Source organism: Canis lupus, chromosome 2, assembly GCF_048164855.1.
Source record: "Canis lupus baileyi chromosome 2, mCanLup2.hap1, whole genome shotgun sequence".
NCBI lineage: Eukaryota > Metazoa > Chordata > Mammalia > Carnivora > Canidae > Canis > Canis lupus.
This window is the reverse complement of record NC_132839.1, coordinates 63,110,547-63,130,516: the sequence shown is the minus strand read 5'-3', so window position 1 is coordinate 63,130,516 and position 19,970 is coordinate 63,110,547. Positions and strand designations below refer to the sequence as shown.

The following is a 19,970-nucleotide window of genomic DNA, read 5'->3' as shown; positions in this document are numbered from 1 at the left end:
CGACATGTTTCTCTCATTTCTTAGTGTAACAGACTGTAACACAACTTTCCAATCTTTACAGTGCTAGGGATGATGCTAAGCACTCTCTCAGGCAATCAACCCAAGGAGGACAGGCAGTTATCCCATTAGGGGGCAAGAAAGCCTGACCTTCTGAAAGGTCAGGTAGTTTGAGAACGTGCATGTAGTGTGAGTGCAGAGCCAGCTGTAGCCAAGCCTGTCTGTGTGGGTGTTTCTCAGCGAGGAGTGGCTTACAGCTGAGTGTCTGTTCTCCAGCAGACACCTTGTGCCCAGTGACAATACAGAAGTTGAGATGCGCATCATTTTTATTCTTCTTTAGAATTTGTAACATCTTTTTCCCTCTTTTTTGAGTGTTCCAAATAAAAGGAACGCATTTGAGCTAGACATTTCAAGGGTCAATTCTCCTTTTGGTTTGTTTTTCTCACGTTTTGAATGGGGGTTTTAGAAACTGTTGTTTTCTGTACAGCACAGTTTATCCTGGAGCAAGGAGTAGTGCTTGGCCGTGGGTCCTCTTAACAGGTGGATGAATCAAGCCAGTGTGTTTGGGACTTGACTGGTAAACCCCCAGTGTTACAGGATATGGCTCCGGGTGGTAGGTGTCTGTTCTGGAAGTTAGGTTTCCTAGTGTGTGTGAGGAAGAAACATGGGGCCTGCCATTCAGGCATATGACTTCATAGACTACCAATGCTTAGGAAGCTACTGGAGTCAAATAAGCAGTCGAAGGAAAGCACTTGGCAGACACTAGTACCCATGAGAGCTGTTATGGCAGAGGGTAAAGGTGGTAATGGGAATTGCTGAGGTTTGGGAAACAGCATCACCCTGTTAGTGAAATACGCTGTTAAGAATGTGGAAATGTTACACCTTTAGCTGAAAGTGTGCCTGTATCAGATATGCTGCACTTTCCCTTGTCCTTGCATCCAAGAGTGCTGTTGTCTTTGTCGTTTGTGGGCTGATAGACATCAGGAGAGGGATGTTTGTAAAGCCCGTTTCTGGAAGTCTGTACAACTGGTGATGATAATCCTTGCCTCCTCTTTGTGGCCCTCTGTGTCCCACACGGTCCTGCTGTATGCTGCCCTCAGACCATTCATCACTGCGTTCCAGCTGTGCTAGCTTCCCGCCGTTCCTCTGCTGGCCACACTTGCTCCTGCTGCAGGGCCTTCAAATTTGCTCTTCTCTTCTTTCTGCAGTGTTCTTCCTTTCTCAGGGTTGTTTTTTCTCCCTTCCATTGTTCACATTACCTTTCAGAGTCACCTTCTCAAGAGGCCACCCTCTCTAAGACCCCGGGGGGCCTCCCTGCCATCACTGTTTATCCCTTTTGCCTTCTTTTTTATTATGTTCCTGCCATTACCCAGAATTCCATCATCCACTTGCATATGCCATAAGCATCATGAGAGTGGAGAGTTTGTTTCCTTAGCTTCTTCACTGCTGTGGCTTTGCCATCTTAGAATAGCCTTTAGCGCACATACAATGGTTTTTGTTGAATGTATATGTGAATGAGCCACCATAGCATCTTTTAGCATGTTCCTGCCTCTTGGTCATACGACTTTTTAAAAAATCTACTTGCAAAAGTACCACATGGCCATTTCATTGCAAAAGTACCACATGGCCATTTCATTAAATTTCTAAGATACAGAAATGGGCAAAGAAATAAAAAATAAAATGGATGTTTAATTGGCCATGCTAAGAGGCATCCAGTCTACTGGAAAGTTTGGTTGTTTCTCTGTCATTTGAGTCTTCTGTGGCATTCCTTTAACAGATGAAATGCATTCTGTTTCACAGGGTAGTTGGGATTCTTAACACTAAAAAACTGATAGATCTTTCTGAAATGTACTGAACCCAGTGGAAATTCCATAAGTCTTTCTGTTTTCTGGCCACGTTGTGTGGAAGGCTTCCTATGCCCTATTGCTAGGTTTTAGTCCCCTCTTGTTTTTATAACAAGGGGGTGCGCTAGCATAAAACTGGACTAGATGGCACTATCCATTCTTTTCTCTTGACCAGATGTGGTGCCCTGAAGGTAAAAGGATCCAGGAACTATGGAAAATCTAGGAACCATAGCTTGATAGGTTTCACCACTCATGTCTGATAAAGTGCTAGCCTTGGGTGCTTTTTCCTGATGGCTCCTCACAGCTGGGTCCTGTCCTCGCCCCAGTGGTCTTGGGTCTGTCTGCAGGCCAGTGCCAGTTTCAAGTGCCCAGTTAGAAGTAGCTGCCACTTTAGTAGATTAGTTCCAGGTTAGGAAAAACATTCATAAAAATGTTAATTGCTATTGTGGCCCTGGTGGAAAGGCACATATTAATTTTTTCCCTTCTCTTCAATTTAGAGATTTTATTTTATATATTTTCATTGTTTTTTTGGTGGGATAACTGAAAAAGAGACATATTGCTTCTACGGTTTCCTCTGATTATAAAAATAATACAAGCCCATTTGGACTATATATTGAATTCCTAGGAAGAAGGACAGAACAGTCTACTCTAGTCTTCCAAGCCAGGTACCACCTGTGCTGGAATCGTTGCTTTTCACCTAACATACGGGCATTGAAAATGAATTGTTTTCAGTCTCCTGTGTTTTTAATGGTCCTGTGGTTGAGAAAGTACCTTCTTCTCAAGACAGCTGCTGAGGTCCTGGTGTGGACACTCTGCCACCTGCTGGCCGTGTGAGTTCCAGTGTTTTACCCAGCCCATGTGGACTTTGGGGTTCAGCTGAATGATTAACTCAGTGATTACCTGAGTTGGTACATGTGAGACACAATGCTAGTACAGAGTAAGTTTGGTGTAAATACTGAGCTTTGTCAGCTGATGCGCTGTGTTGAGCAGGGTGATGGCACCTCTCACAGGTTGTTGAGAAGATGGTGCTTGTTGCTATTGTTGGATGGGTGCCTGCAGCTTGCTGGCAGAGCAGTTCCACAGAGGGCTATGTGTGGGTGGGTCCCAGGTGAGTGGTGATGCTGTCTTCTCTGTGCAGGCTCTGTGAGAGGGACCCCTACCAGCTGTACCAGCGATTGGAGCAACAAGCTAGGGAGTACGTGCTGGAGATGAAGGTCCGACTCCTCCGGCAGCTGTCGGCAGCATCTAAAGTGAAAGCGCCGTCTGCCCTGCAGGGCCCTCCACAGGCACACCAGTTCATCTCTCTCCTCCTCGAGGAGTATGGCGCCCTCTGCCAGGCGGCACGCACAATCAGCACCTTCCTTGGCACACTGGTAAGAGAGAAAGCCACCTTCCTCCAGTTCTGTCGGGCAGAAGTCTAGTGGATGACTGTGGTCGCATGAGGTGATGCTGAGGCTTGTGTGTGGTGGGTCTTGTGCACCGTCATGGGCACCCCCTTTGCGGCGTTCAGGCATGAAGGAGAGAACCTGAATCCTCTCTCCCCGCTTTCTCTTCTCTCTGGACTTTGCGGTGGGATGAAAGTTTTGCATGGACTGATATCTGGGTGACACATCATGGGAATACAGTGTGGAGATCTTGAGGCCTAGGGAGTGAAAGAGGGGGACAACACGAAGTGAAGACCCATGTGTGAGTTAATAGGGAGAAAAGAGAGAGATGGCTTCTGTCTTAAGCTGTTAGCTCTGTTGTCGGTGTGCACACGGGCTTGCTCACAGTCCTTGATCCCACAATCCAGCCCTGGGTTGACAATGGGTTCACAGAGTCAGGTCAGCACCCCACTGGTAGTCCTACTGAAGGAGACAAGCAAGTGTGTCCTCATGGGTCTCTGACCACTTCACAAGGTAAGTTAGCATATGTGGGTAGGAGGCAGCATGTCGTAGAAGCATGGCCACTGGAAACCAGCCAAGCTGGGGATTGGAACCCTCAGGCAACCTCACCAGCCGGTGCAGCTGCTGTTTTCAGGGAGGCCATGCTCCCCAAGAAATCCGTCATTCATGCTTTCCAACTGCTAGAGAAATACTGATTTGCCAATAGTCTGTGGAGTTGTCATTACCTGAATTTTGTTACTAAATGATATTTCATTGGGCTGGTTTTGGGTACTTTCTTACTGGTAAAACTACGTTTTGAAACAAATACAGTAACCATTATTTCCTGAGATTTTAAATACAATGGTCTTTATGTGATTCTAAAATTGATAGACCTCCTGCTAGGAAAATTTCTAGACGTCCAATTTTGCAAGTAGTTTTGGGCCTGGGGCTCATGGACTTCCTCGGGCATCCCTGCAGTAGATCTTGCCATTTCAGTAAGTGACTCTGACAGCCTCCAGGAGAGCGTGCATTGTGAGAAAAGGAGCTGCTGAGTCAGGAGGGACTACTGTCTGTGCTTCAAGATGAGATTCTTGGATTGAATGCCCACCGAGCAGGGCCAGGCAGGCCTCCGGTGCCTCAGTCCTTCATGTCACATCTCACACAGCTCTCCTTCTTCTGCCTCGACTTACTGAAAGTACCCATTCCTCAGCACCACCTCCTCTGGGACAGCACCCTTGGACCTTCCTGAGTCTGCTGGGAGAGAAGCTCGCCAAGGTGTGAAGAGTGTCACTCTGCTCCCTGAACCTCGTGCAGAGCAGTGAAGAGCGCTACCACTGTGCCCTGGATGGTGCTTAAGCCCAGGCCCTCTGCAGGCAGTTAGAGGGGAAACACAGTTTTGAAGCAAACAGAGATTGATTTGGACCCTGCTTATTGGAGCAAATTCTTAGCAATTTACCTAGAAATATTTTCTTATGGTTTGGAAAAAAACTCGTAAATGCTCAGAACAAAATATAGTTGTTTGATCAGTGATTTATGTCACTTTCACTATACGCAGAGGTACTCACTTTGGTTTCCAGTGGTACAGCAGACGAGGCACCCTGAACTCTTCCTTCCTTCAAGGGAAACGACGGAATTATCAGATAACATAAACTGGATAAAAGCTTTTACAACATATTGCTGAGGTGGCATGAAAGGCAAGAAGCCTTGGGGGTGAAAAACAAACCGAAAGCTGGAATTCTGAGAAATTGGTGCGCTCCAAAGCCAACATTCACTCCAAGAACTTCTGACCCTGAGAGACACAGGAGGTACAGCCCGAATCCCACCCTGGGTGGCATCGGCACGCAGTTTTGGGCCACAGATGGCCACCTCCTTGGTGTGAGGGTGAAGGGGAGGCCCTGGCACTGGACAGACAGCAGGGGCGTGGGCCCATTGTGATCTTGGGGTGGGCGGAGGCGAGGTACCGCCACCCAGAAATTTTGTCATTATAAGCCACTGCCCCCTAGGTTTGTAGTTTCAACAAGTGCTATTGGTGGGGTGTGAAAACCTCCCAGGCCCACATGTCATTTTACAGTGGTCAAGACTGTCAGTGAGTCAGGCAGTGCACAGATGCTGGGCTGGACATCATCTTAGGTACCAAGGTACCCTGTCAGGCCACAGAAACTAACCATGATTTCTTGTTACTGACTTACACTCAGTCTGTATAGAAATTTCCTTAAAAGGGCAGCCCGGGTGGCTCAGCGGTTTAGCACCGCCTGCAGCCCAGGGCGTGATCCTGGAGACCCGGGATCTAGTCCCACATCGGGCTCTCTGCATGGTGCCTGCTTCTCCCCCTGCCTGTGTCTCTGCCTCTCTCTCTCTCTCTCTGAATAAATTTTTTAAAAAAAATAAAAAAAAAAAAGAAATTTCCTTAAAAGTCTCTCTTATGGTTGGAGTGTTCACATGAGGATCCAACAAGATTGACAAAATTATAACAATATCCTTTTAGGCCCACGCAGTGATCTTTGTGGTATACAGGGTTAACAGAGCTAAGTTAAAATGCAGTTAAACTCAGGGTCTCAGGACAGTAGTTCTCAGCATTTTTGGACTTAGGGTCCTTTCAGCTTAGAAACTGAGGACTCAGAAGGGCTCTGGCGCTTGTAGATTTTATCTATCAATATTTGCTGCATTGAAATTAAAAAAGAAACTTAAAACTATGTATTAAATCGCTTATAGAATAATAAACCCATCACATAACACAAATAGCACATATTTTTAAATAAAGAACCATTTCCCCCAATATATTTAGTAACAAGAGGAGCATCATTTACATTTTTGCAAATCTTAGTTTCTGTATCCATAGAGGACACATAGATTCTCCTAACTGCTCTGCACTCACACTGTTGTCGTAGGGTGCTTTGGCTGAAGTTCTTGAAGAAAATTTTGCCTCACACAGATTTGTATTTGGAATAGAGAGGAATATCTTAATAGTCTTTTCAGCCATTCTTCTCTGAGAGTACAGCAAAGCCTGAGTGCTTCTTAACGTTTGGTTGCAGTGTAGAATCTGAAAGCATGTCCCTGAGCTGACCACACTCTGTTACATCAGAACCAGTGGTGCAGCCAGCCCATGCTTGGAATGGATCTGCCCACACATGTTTTTCGAGCATCATACATTGGTCATTTGGGATATACTGGTTCACCAAGTAATTTAGTGCAGACCTTCCTGATGATATTCAGTAGAAAAAAGGACCTTTGTTACTGTCACCACTGATCCTCATCAGAATGGAGAAGCTTTAAGGCCACAGTGGCAGATGCAAGTTTTCCAAAGTTCTAAGTTTTGCTTAGATCTTATATTGGCCATAAATCATATCATTTGTTTTCCTTAAAGCAAGCAGCAAGGTGGCTTGCTGCACAAACCCTTCCAAGTCATTCTCTGCTAACTCAGCTGGCTTCTCTGTAAACAACATCCCCTGTTTTTCTGAATCTGTGGAACCCAGAGTACATGTAGACATAGACAGGTATTTCTAAAAACATGACTTTCATGGGAAAAGCCTTTGTGGCTTTATTCTGCACTACCCTGGGGATCAAACAGGATGATAGGGTCACATTTTAAAAATTTATTTAAAATATTAAAATAGAACTGGACTACACTTGGGCTGTGCCTTCCACCATCTAGAAATTCCTTGCCTGGCTGCAGTAATCATGAAATCTAAATTTCCATCCATGAGGACAGAAGAATCTTGAATATCCTAATATTTCTCAAGGTCTGGTATAGAACTTGATTCTAAATACCTCCTCTTTCTTCTTCCAGACCCCCAAAACCCTTTTTGCAGTTGAATGTAAGAAGTAAAGCTAGTTTGGTTAGAAAAGCCTCAGTGTGAGTCATTGGCGAGCTTTTTCTCCCTGCCTCTGGCTCATACAGCTCTGAGTCTCAGCCCCACTCGTGTGCAGGCACCACCTGTCCTAGCAGCTGTGAGTGCACACCGCTCCTTCCCCCCACAAACTCCCATCCCCATGGTCCCCCAGCCACATCAGTCAGCCTCTCTAGGCAGTTTCTGGCCTGCAAATGGGGCCTGGCAGCACCCAGTTCAGGGTTGTCAAGGGCACTGATGACGTGACACTTGCAAGTGCTAAGAACACTTCCTGCAAGCACTAAGAACACTTCCTGCAAGCACTCTGGTGCCTGTGCATGTTGTTATCCCAAGTTGATTTTAAGCTGGGAAATGAGTTTGGGGTTTGCTGTTTCTCTTGCATGCTTCATTTCAAAGTATGATTTCAGATTTCATTTATTTATTTTTTAAAAATTTTAATATTTTATTTATTCATGAGAGACGGGGGTGGGGGCAGAGACACAGGGAGAGGGAGAAGCAGGCTCCATGCAGGGAGCCCAATGTGGGACTTGATCCCAGGACTCCAGGATTGTACCCTGGGCCGAAGGCAGGCGCTAAACCACTGAGCCACCCAGGGATCCCCTCAGATTTCATTTAAAAATGCCAAACATCTTCCTAAGTCAGCCTTTACCCAGTTCCCTGTAGTAACATGAGCCCCAAGAACCAGAGCTGTGTCCCACTCCCACAAGTAGGCAGGCAGGCAGGGACTACACACTTCAGCCCCAGAGGCTTATTGGGGAGCCCAGACAAGCCCGCAGCTCTCCTGAGCCACCTCCCCAGAGCCCGCCCTCAGCCGGCTGAGGACTGGTCTGGCTTGCTTTAGCTCCTGCATGTTCTTTGTTATAGAGACAAAAATTGGATCACTGCCTACTCCTCTGTCGCTTGGTGACTCCTGGAGAGCAGGGACCTACTGGATTAGTCTCTCTGTCCCTGTACCTGGCACGGTGCCTGCACAGAGTGGTCTCTGCTGATGTCTGTGACACATGTTGTCTGTGGCCACGTCCTTATCAGATTCTTGGGCAACAGTTTCTCATTCCAGAAAATGGGCGGAGTTTATCTGTTCCCAGGCCAGCTTTCCTGTATTGAGTAATGGCAATGAGAGGTGCTGAAATGCACATCTCAGAGAGTGAGAGCAAGCTCTGAAAACTTAGGCAAAAGTGTGGGTTTGAGGTTCTCTGCCGGTGTCACAGCTTCCTTGCAAGGCCTCTCTGTATAGGGTGTGAGCAGAGGACTGGAGGTGGCAGAGCTGGCATACTTTTGTGGTGGAGTGGTGCCACTGGTGTGCATTCAGCACTATTTCAGCGATGCTTGTGCTCAGGAACAGGAAATGGCCATTTTAACTGGTTCTCCTAGCCTCCACGCCAGCCAGCTGTTGGGAGACAAAACAGTGGAGTCCTAATGTGTAGATTGTTTACTAACTTCTCCAGGTATGATGATTTGGATTCAGTCTGGCTAAATTGTAAAAGTAGTCACCCTGAGTTGTCCATTTCATGGAGTGTTGCTACATACTGTTCAGTGGTTCCTCCAGTCGTCTGTGGTTTAGGGAAGGAACATCTAGCCAAGGATGTAAGATGACTGAAGGACAAGTAGCTGTATAGCCATACTTCCAGGTGGAAGCAAGGATCCCCATGAGCATATGCTCGTAGCAAGATCTGCCTCTAGGAAACCTTGTTGTTGAGGACAAATGGATGTTTCTTCTGATGTCATTCTCTGTGAGGGCCAGGACACTCCCAAATGTTTAAGTTATCTACAGTAAAAGTGATGAGTTTGCCTTTATTAGGGAGAGGAGGACTTGTCCTCTCACAGCATGTCACTAGTGGAGAAATGATTTGCATCTATCAGAATGGGAGATTTCTCAAGTTAGGTGAGAAAATGAGTGCCCTCTGACATCAGGATTTGTGTGCATTTAAATGTTTGAAGAGTAGGGCTTTCAGTACATTTGGGAGCACAGTTGTAAGGAATGACTGTCAAATACATGCATTTGTTTCTTTCTCTGTCCCTTCTTCATCTGTGTGTGTCTTAGCCCCTTTCTGTGTGTGAGGGATCTGGAAGGGAGGAGAAGTGGGGTACCGTGTGCGTGTGGCAAAGGTCTGCATTAGGGTGTATTCTGGATGTACAGGGAACAGCAACCCCTTATCTGCAGAATGTTCTGGGCCTGAAAGAGGGATGGAGGGGATTGATCCTTCTGGGGAGTCTTTAGTCTTCATCATTTCGGTACATCTTCCATTTATTTATTTATTTTTTTGACTAGGAAAATGAACACTTGAAAAAGTTCCAGGTGACATGGGAACTACATAATAAACATCTGTTTGAAAATCTGGTCTTTTCGGAGCCACTTCTCCAGAGCAACTTGCCAGCACTGGTGTCGCAGATCAGGTATCTATCTGGTCTTCATCTGCATACATCTCCATGGTGTGACAGCACGGTACTTTTCCCTGTCTTTTAGCATGTGTGCCTGGGAACACCAGCGCCTGGTGGAAGTTCTTGCTCAGGGAACCATCTAGTTTGGACAGAAACTACAAACCCCAAGAGAACTATTAAATTTTCAAATAACAAACTCACTGGTAATGCCCCTAAGATTTAACACCACAGATTCCTTGTAAATAAGAAAAAGCTGTGATAAATGTGAAGTTTTACTTTGATGAGACTCAGGATTGGCCAGATGACTGTGGCACTCAGGTGTGCAGTGGGAGATAGGAAGGGGGTGTGGGAATAGGGAGGAGGGCTCCTGGGCACTGAGGGCAGGGATTTGCATCTCACACATGCCCTCAGTGCCTTGTCCATGGCTTGGCCTCTCCTTACGGTGTAGAGTGTCCATGGGGCTTCCTCATGTGTGCCAGGACAAGTGGTGCCAAGGATGGTGCTCAGGGCCTTTGCCTTGGCTGGCAGGGTGGACAACATGCGGCTCAGTTGGGAGGAGACTCCTGGAATCCACAGTCACTGTGCACTGCTGAGCTAGGTGCATGCTTCCATGGTTCTGCTGCCTGGCGCTTTTGTTCCTGTGGGCTTCCCACAAAGGAATGTACTATAGACCTGGTCATCTTTATGTAAATGTCCATGCTAAAATTTATTTGGACCAGATTCACAAAAAAGGGAAATTATTTTTAAGTAAGTTTGTGGTTGGCTTCCAGACCACTTTGTTTTCTCCTGAAATCCATGTATTGACCTAGTCTTTGTTCCCTGTATTTCTAAATCCTATCTGAGGGGTCATAACTGTTCCCACTTCACACCCTCACCTCTGGAGAAAGAATAACCCTGAAAGTAGTTGGATAAAGGTGGTGGGGGCAGAGAGACCAGAATGAAGTGTTGTGTGGGTGTAGCCTGTACTCTGCTTGGCTCCTGACCCTCCCGGCATCCCGTTCCCCACAGCCTGCTCCCTGCCTGCCCTTTCCCTATGTGTCTAGTTTCATAGCATCTGGCACGTTACATGGTGGGTCTTGGAGACTTGAGTGTCCTGTCACCTCCACCAAAGAGAGAGTCAGGGAAGTTCTCAGAGTTGTGAGTTTGAAATGTAGGAAATAGTTTTGTCCCTAGTCACTGATGTTTACATCCACCAAAGCCACTTTTTATGAAATAATGCATTTTCGGAAGGTGGAGGTTCTTACAGGAAGATTCTAGGGCCTTGTATTTTCTTTTTCTGCTGAGCCAGTTCATTTGATGGGTCTGTCATCAATTGGGGGTGAGTGACAGGGACCTGAAATGTATCCTGAAACTTTATTCTTGGCCATGTCCTAGTTCCAGATTTATTTATTTACTTGCCTACCTTTTCTTTTTCTTTCTTTCTTTCTTTCTTTCTTTCTTTCTTTCTTTCTTTCTTTCTTTCTTTCTTTCTTTTTCTTTCTTTCTTTCTTTCTTTCTTTCTTTCTTTCTTTCTTTCTTTCTTTCTTTCTTTCTTTTTCTTTCTTTCTTTCATCTTTTCTTTCTTTCCTGTCTTTCTTGTCTTTCTTTCTGTGTTTATTTGTTTGAGAGAGCATGTATGAGCAGGGAGGGGGCAGAGAAGCAGGGAGGGAGAAGGGAGAGGAAGAAGCAGACTCCGCACTGAGCAGGGAACTCAATGCAGAGCTCAATCCTACGACCCTGAGATCCTGACCTGAGCTGTCCAGGTGCCCCTAGTTCTGGGTTTCTTTCTCACTCATTGCAATTGATGGTCAGACTCCAATGATTGTCAGCAGGGGAAATACAGATGGGGACAGGGCTGGGAGGAGGCAAGCGAAGCATTCCCAGGGGAGCTGGTGACACCAGAAGGGACAGTTCCTTCGAGTTCTCCAGCACACTCCCTTGTCAGACCCAAGCATAATTCAGATCTGATCTTCTAGTGTACAGATAGGCACTGAACAACTTGTAAAAGTTTTGACACACGTTATATACAAATACCACCCCCTGAAGTAATGACTGTATCTATGGCACATAAACCCTGGTCTCTGGCTCTATGTGTTTAAAGTATGATACAGATTGCGAAGACTACACTGAGCAGATGTGCAGCTGCATGAGTGTGCCTTAGCTGCCGGCAAGTGTGCCGTGGCCCCAGGAAGTCAGTCCCTTCTGCCTGCTATGTCCCCTGGAACTGCCACTACACTGCTGGCCACAGCAGCCCTACTCCTTCCTTGTTTATTCTTCTGTTGTTCAAATGTGCCTTTCCATAGTCTTGCCTCATTTTTCATTTGATGTATCTTTTGTGTTTTGTTTTTTAATACAAGTAATCTACATGAAGTTGACTTCATGTAAAGGAGCTCACTTAGTTCGGGTAAATTATTTCTCCTTTTCTAAACCCCTGTGCTGAGATGTAATTTACTTACCATTACAGTTCACTCGTTTAAAGTGTATAGGTCAACAGCTGTTGGTATATCACATTACTACTTTTTAAAAATTGTGGTAAAATATATACAACACGAAACTTGCCATTTTTAACCACGTTTAACTGTACAGTTAAGTAGGATTAATTACTTTCACAGTGTTGAGCAACCATCACCAGTGACTGTTGCCAAAACTTTTCTCATCACCCAGAGACTCTATCACTGTGAATGACTCCACTCCTTCTTTTCCCCACGTTTTTTATAATTCTTTAGTCTGCAGGCCCCCACCCTATCCGTTTTCCCTTATAATACATCTGTTGGAAAACCTGCAGCGATGCCCAGCATCTAGGTTCTGTGGCATGTGTGCTCATGGAGCACCACACAGGCTTTCTGTCTGTGCTGCCCAAGGACTGGTAGTGAGGTCCAGGAGCTTCATCAGGCTTGTGTCTGTCCCGGTGTCAAGACCAGGAGCCTCACTATCTGCTTGTTTGTTTTGGTGGGTATTAGTGGTTGCCCAATTGGTTTTTATTTTAAATACATGATATTAATTGTTAGGGAAATGTTTGATTAGGCTTGTGAATAAACTTGCCAAAACTGACTTTATTTCATTCTCCTTATGTTGCACATGCACACTATCTGTAATAGATGTTACTGTGAGGATCTGTCCATAGCACTATCATGTGTTTACAGAGTGAATACTTAGATAGTAATCTGTTTGCTAAACCACTTTTGTCATGTGACCGTGAGGACATTCCTTGTTTTCTGTCTGGGTTCCAGCTCAGCTCAGCTTGAATGTAAGCCTTGTGCCTACACATTGTGCTCCGATTATCCAAGCAGAGATGTCCCAAGAACCCTGGCTACTTTGGCTCAAAATGGAACCTGTATCATGGTAGAGGAGAACAGCTCTCACTTCCGGTAGGAGAGGAAGAGGGGTGTGTGCCAGGCAGATGCCGGGCTCCCTTAACATAACCGTTTTCCAAGTAGTACAAAAGGGTGCGATGGCATTACATAGAAGGCAAGCTTTGTGTGAAGCGTGGAAATCTGTCTGTAACGAGCAAGGTTGTGGAAACAGAAATGGGAAGAAAGCAACTGCTCCGTGGGCTAATGAACTGCAAGACAGAGGGCTGTGTTCTTAGACCCAAGGGCCATCTAGTAGCTGTGCAGAGCCCAGAGCAGCCTCAGAGTCCCTAGATTCTGTCCCTTGAGGAGTTTTGTATCCTGAGGGGGCAGAAACAGCCTTAGAAGGACAGCCTTGGTGCCTGAGAGTCTCAGTCACTGTGTGGGTCAGTGTTGGTTTCTTTCCTGTCTCTGGCTTCCCCTAAACACCTGTTCAGTTAGGCCTGGCTTCTGCTTGGCCCCTCCTTGGAGTGATTCCACACTTGGACATGTGTGCAGATAACTTCAGCATCTGTGAGTTCCTTTGTAGGTTTTCCGTTTTACACAGTAGTCACAAGTGGGATCCACCCACAGATGGAGACACATAAAAGGAGAGGGAGCCATTTGTGCCCATTGAAATGGTCCTAATTTTAAAATTACTTAATTGTTTATTTTTATTATAAAATTATTAGATTGTCATGCAGTGAATCTCTGAAAATACAGAAATCATGAAGAGAAAGAGGTACTGTAAACAATTTGGTGTTTCCTCTAGATTTTTTTCCTTATGTCCAGCCCAACACACATCTTTTAAACATGCTGCCATCATCCTATCTTAACCTGGGCATAGTTTATCTCAAAGCACAGGTATAAGTACAGTATATATTTGCACATCTGTGAGTGAAGAGATGTAATTATAAGCTTCCTAACGGGTGCCTCGTTATCTAGAATCCTTTCATCTAGATGTCCCCACTGTGTAGCTTCCAGTTTCTCTATGTCGACATGATGATTATTCCTGTACGGCCTTTTGCCCTTGAGTAATGATAAATGTTGTCTTGATTTTGAAATTCTTTGTCAAGATGCTTTATTACAGTTGTTTGGTTCCAGCATTAATGTATTTGGATATTAAGAAAATGAACATTTTCTGATGACAACTTGCCGTGTTAGTCTGCTCACCCCCTTGTCCCTGCCTGCCCTGCTTGGCTTTCTCTTCACCCCCAGGCCACCCTCTCATCCCATATTCTCTTTCCTGGAAGTCTAGGTGTCTTCCTCATTGTTTATAGTATTTGTGTCTTATTTTCAGTTCATTTTCTCGTTTGCATCTTACCATCTTTCTTAACAAATAATATAAAAATAAACACTATAAAATGTATTTCTTTGGATCAGATTTTCTATTTTACTTAATTTGAAAACTGGGTCCAAGTTTTATATTTTTCATTAAATGTTGTGTTTTCCCTGGGCCAGTATATTTCACTGGGGAAAAATAATTTACAAGCCCACATTTAGTAAACTGGATCCTAGGCCTTATTTATTTATTTATTTATTTGAGAGGGGGAGAGCGCACACGCAAAAGATCAGGGGAAGGAGTAGAGGGGAAAAAAAAGACTCTCTAGCAGACTCCCTACTGAGCACAGAGTCCAATGCAGGGCTCGATCTCACAACCCCAAGATCAAGACTTGAGCCAAAATCAAGAGTTAGATGCTCAACTGACTGAGCCCCTCAGGTACCCCAAGGCCTTAGTCTTATAGGACAGTCTTATTCACTACTATTTTTTTTCTTTGAAGCTCTTCCTTCTTTGAGCTTCTCCTTTATGCGAGATTGTGTTCTGGTGCCTTGCACATGTACTTGCTGAGCCCTCACAGCAGCCTTGTATGGTATGTGGTGGTGCCCATGTGTCACATTGGGAGAGGAGGTGACACAGAAGCAAATCTCTGGTTTCTGGCCCAGAGCCTTTGGGCCCCTTTCTTTCGCTGAAATGCCTCTCTCCCTAGGCTAGGAACCACGACGCATGACACATGCAATGAAGACACCTATAGCACCTTGCTGCAGCGGTACCAGCGCTCTGAGGAGGAGTTGCGCAGGGTGGCGGAGGAGTGGCTGGAATGCCAGCAAAGGATCGATGCCTATGTCGACGAGCAGGTGAGTGCGTGCCACCAGGACCTGCCGTGGGTAAGGCACATGTGCCAAGGTGATCGGGGAGGTACAGGTGGGAGGAGTATAGTCCCTGGTTTTCCAGAGGGAACTGAGGCTCTGGGGTACCATGGTAACTTTTCACCCAGCTGTGCCTGGGGCTGGCAGCAGCTGTTAATCAGGTCAGTGTTGACCTGGCCACACCCAGGGTCACCTGCATAGGCTGCCACTGAGCTCGGTGTTATCTGCAAGAGCCTGTGGGGCCTTGGGGAGCTGCTGAGCCTTGTAATTTGTGGAACCATTCATGGAATGCTCTGCTGCTCAGAGCCCCTTCTCTGTCTCTATCCAGAGAGGGAATGCAGACAGAACCGAGTTGGTTGTGCTTGGCAGGTGGCTGACAGGGATGGAGGAAGACCCAAGAAAGCAGGGTACTCCTGGTGAGGGTGGGGCCTGAAGGGCAGATGCAGCTGATCGGCAGGAACCTCTTGGGAACACAGAGCAGGACTCCCAGAGGGCACCCCAGCCTGCCTGCCCACCTTCCAAAACCGCAAGAGGGTGGGCAGAGGAGGAGGCATTCAGAACAGCCATTTTCAAGGTAATAGGGCATAAGGAGTAATGAGGGAACACTGTTAGAGCTCTGTATTATACTTTCTCTCTCTCTTTTTTAAAAGATATATTTGTTTATTTTAGAGAGAGAGCATGGGGGTGGGGGCAGAAGGAGAGAAAATATCAAGCACACACTGCATTGAGTGCAGACCATGACATGGGGCTCGATCCAACGATTCTAAGATCATGACCCGAGCCAAAGCCAAGAGTTGGATGCCCAACTGACTGCACCACCCAGTCACCCCTCTATATTATACTTTTGAGACTCTGGGATTTGGATCGGGGGGTCTACATCCTGCCCTATGCAGTCTTTTTTTTCTCATTTCACATTATAGGTATGACAGATATAAATGCACTTCTAGTTTCAGAAATCCTTTCATTTCTCCAGTTGAAATGGGACTATACAAAAAGTTCCCCAAGATAACTCTTAGAAGAAAGGAAAGACTGAGACTTTACTAAGATTGAGAAAACCTTTAGGAATAGTAATTTTTTAATGTACTTGTACCTGAAGCTAAAAGTCTATTTAGGAATATAATACACAGCGTTATCATTGCTGTTCTGACGAAAAAGAGGAATGTATAAAATAACCGTTTCCAGAGGGAACTGAGGCTCTGAGGTACCATGGTAACCTTTCACCAGCGGTGCCTTGGGCTGGCAGCAGCTGTTAATCAGGTCAGGGTTGACCTGGCCACACTGTGTCACCTGCATAGGCTGACATACTTGTTTTCTCTAGGAAGGAAAATACAGTCTTAGTTTAAAAAGTAAAGCTGAAATTAAATTTATTTAAGAGTGTATGTTCTTAGAGCTCTAAATGCTTAGAATTAAAAGTAGGAAAGATCTTAAATCAGCAACCTAATTTGGCAACTTCAGGATCTAGGGGAAAAAAAACAAACTAAAGCCAAAGCTAGCAAAAGGAAAGAAATAATAAAAATTAGAGCAGGTCAACAAACTAGAGAATAGAGAAAAATCAGTGAAACCAAAAGTTGGTTAAGATCATCAAAGTTGACAAACCTGTAGCTAGACAGGCTTAGGACAAGAAGAGAGAAGACTGAAATCAGAGATGATGTGGGAACATTATTACTGATTGTAACAAAATGAAAAGGGTTGCCAGAGTCCCATGAACAGTTGTACACCAACACAGGTTAACTCAGATAAGTGGAAGAATTCCTGGAAACAGAACCTACCAAGACTAAGTCATGGAGACACAGTCCGGTTAGAAAACTGAATCAGTATCCAACATCTCCCCATAGAGGAGAGCCCAGGACCTGACAGCTTCACAGGTGATTCTCCCAAACATTTAAAGAAGAATTAACACCAATCCTTCCCAAACTTTTCCAAAAACTTGAAGGGGAGAGAAACTTCCCAGCTCATTCTGTGAGGCCAGCATCACCTTGATACCAAAGCCAGACAGAGACACCATCAGAAAAGAAACCTATAGACTAACATCCGTGAAGAGCACAGGTGTAGAAATCCTCAACAAAATACCAGCAAACAGGATTCAGCAGCGTATCAAAAGGACTGTACCCTTGGGCAGCCCCGGTGGCGCAGCGGTTTAGCGCCGCCTGCAGCCCGGGGTGTGATCCTGGAGACCTGGGATCGAGTCCCACATCGGGCTCATTGCATGGAGCCTGCTTCTCCCTCTGCCTGTGTCTCTGCCTGTCTCTCTCTCTCTCTATGTGTCTCTATGAATAAATAAATAAAATCTTTAAAAAAAAAAAAAAAAACAAAAGGACTGTACCCCACGACCAAGTGGGATCTCTTCCTGGAATGCAAATATGATCAGGGCATGAAAACTGATCGATGTAATATGCACATCAACAGAATAGAGGGGGAAACATGGGATCATCTCCATTGATGCAGATCTACAAAGCTTTTGACAAAATTCAGCACCCTCTCATGATAAAAACATCAAACAAACTAGGGTCACAAGAGAACCACCTCCACATACTGAGAACCACACATAAAACCCCACAGAAACATCAGACTTGATGGTGAGACTGAAAGCATTTCCTCTAAGATGAGGAACAAGGTAGGAATGCTGTTTCTACTACTTCCATTCAACATGGTACTGGAAGTTCTGCTCAGAGCAGTCAGCTCAGGAAAAAAACACATCCAAATTGAAACAGAAGAACTAAAATTATTTCTGCAGGTGATATGATTTTATGTGTAGAAAATCCTAAAGACTAAAAAAAAAATAAATGTTGAATAAATGAATTCAGCAAAGCATCAGTAACAAAGTAAATGCGTAAAGTGATATTTCTGTATGTTAACGAATAATCTGCAAAGGAAGTTACAAAAACAGTCCCATTTACAACAGTATCAAGAGTAAAATACTTACAAATTGACTCAAGGAGTCTTTTCTGACTCATTTCTGAAAGAAATTAAAGACATAAAGGGAAGTACATGCTGCGTTCATTGGAAGACTGATTAATATTAAAATATCCATGTTAGCTAACGTGGTCTGCAGACTCAGTGCAATCCCTATCAAAATCCTAAAGTCATTTTTGTAGAAACAGAAAAACGCATTTTAAAATTCCTATGCAATCTCAGGGAACCTAGAATAGCCGGAACCGTCTTGCAAAAGAACAAATCTGGAGGATTCACTCCTGTGATTTTGCACCTGACTGCAAAGCTACAGTAATCCCAACAATGTGGTGTTGACATATGTGGTCACATGATGTCCAGTAAGGGTGCCAGGCCACGCAAAGGGGAAAGGACAGTCTGCAACAAACTGCTGAGGAAACTGCACATCCTCATGCAAAAGAATGACTTTGGAGCCAAGATGCAGAAACTAACTTAAGTGGGAAAAGGCCTAAATAGAAGATCTAAAATAAAGAAACTTAGACATTTCTTTCCGTGAACAAAACCAGACATGAAAGGACAAGTATTATAGAAATCTGTGTATACAAGGTCCCCCACTCCTCATACAAGGTCAGACTCCTAGACACAGGAAGTGTAACTCATGGGCTCAGGACTGCAGGACGGGAGAACGGGGAGTGTTTCAGGGGGACAGAGTTTCTCATCTTAGGGAAGGATAGTGGGGATGTTTGTATGATGTGAATGTACTTAATGCCACTGAACGGTACACTTAAAAATGGTTAAGATGGTAAATTGTATGTTATGTGTATTTTGCCACAATAAGAAAGAAAAAGAAAACCCATCCTCCTTACTAAAGTAACGAGAAAATGTATTCTTATTTTCATTCACCTATCAAGAAACCATGATGCCATTAATACAAGTCAGGGAAACTGAACAATTTTAGCAGCATCCAGAGGATACTAGTCATTCTGGAATCCTTGGAATGGACACCACTTTCTTCTAATCAAGTAATAGTTTAGAAATCATGTAGTAATTTCAGGGTTTCAAACATCTGTAAAATAATTGAGTATTCATAAATAAGCATGGACGTGGGAGACAGGTGACAGCTTTGAAATCACTTGTTTTTGCTTGCTTTTTGAAATGTATCCTTTATTTGTTGTTTGACACAGACATAAGCCTGCAGACACCCAAACGTTCAGAAAAATTAATCCCAGAGGACGTGAGGAGAGGGTCAAAGAGGAGGAGGTTTCTGTTGATATTAGCTATCAAACAGCTCTGGACTGAGTTCCGTACTAAAATAAATTACCTTTCCTGAGATTTAGCTCATTTAAAATCTTTTAAGATTTTATTTATTAATTCATGAGAGACACAGGGAAAGAGGCAGAGACATAGGCAGAGGGAGAAACAGGCTCCCTGCAGGGGGCCTGATGTGGAACTTGATCCCTGGACTGGCTGTCATGCCCTGAGCCAAAGGCAGGCACTCAACTGCTGAGCCACCCAGGTGTTACTAAGATTTTATTTTAAGTAGGCTCCATGCCCTGCATGGAGCCCAACATGGGGTTTGAACTCATGACCCCAAGATCAAGACCTGAGCTGAGATCAAGAGTCAGATGCTTGAGTGACAGAACCACCCTGGCACACCATCCCCTCTCCCCCCAAATCATTTTTAAACATGCAACAGTAATTGCTGCTTGTAAGAGGAAAATGTTTTTCCTGAAAGTGGCAGACATACAGGATGTAAAAGGAGAACTGGCACCAGCATTGAATCTTCTCATCCAAGAAGATGGTATACATCTCTGGTTTTAGGTTGTGTTTTGTCTTCTGTATGATGCTTTTACAGTTTGTGTACTTCCCATCAAGTTTATTCCCCGGGGCTTCTGGGGTCAAGGCCACGCTGTGTGCTCACAGCTGTCTGGCTGTTGGTATTCCACCCAGTGCCCTTACTGACTCTCCAGGAGTTTGTGAGTTAGCTGCCTTGAAGTTTCTAGACCATGTCTCCTGCAAATAATAGTTTTGTCTTAGCTTCTCTGGCATTTGCACTGTTTGGCTTCACTTAGAGCCCTCAGCTCTTCACAATTGAGTGTAACTGGCGGCACTGAGCACAGCTCTGGCTTCCCATGAGGTCAGATGCTTGCCATAAGTACTGGTGAGAGTTTTTAGCAAATTAAGGATATTTCC

At 44.8% G+C, this 19,970-nt stretch overlaps 1 protein-coding gene and 1 long non-coding RNA gene across 6 annotated transcripts in view; one reads left to right on the top strand and one right to left on the bottom strand.

Annotated features, from left to right (window-relative positions):
- FAM193A (family with sequence similarity 193 member A) overlaps positions 1-19,970 on the top strand; it is a 165,467-nt gene that overhangs the window by 92,122 nt on the left and 53,375 nt on the right. For 3 of the 5 annotated variants that reach the window (XM_072803964.1, XM_072803949.1, XM_072803957.1), the window contains exons 5-8: positions 2,980-3,214; positions 9,323-9,447; positions 12,642-12,779; positions 14,729-14,876. In XM_072803964.1, the coding sequence (XP_072660065.1) occupies positions 2,980-3,214; positions 9,323-9,447; positions 12,642-12,779; positions 14,729-14,876 (646 nt within the window). The remainder of the gene's footprint in view (positions 1-2,979; positions 3,215-9,322; positions 9,448-12,641; positions 12,780-14,728; positions 14,877-19,970) is intronic. The other 2 variants (XM_072803976.1, XM_072803966.1) reach the window with 1 other exon arrangement.
- On the bottom strand, positions 1,625-5,099 carry LOC140620161 (uncharacterized). The gene is made up of 2 exons (XR_012019915.1): positions 4,771-5,099; positions 1,625-3,483 (listed from the first exon to the last, which is right to left on the bottom strand). It is a non-coding gene; the product is annotated as an uncharacterized lncRNA (long non-coding RNA).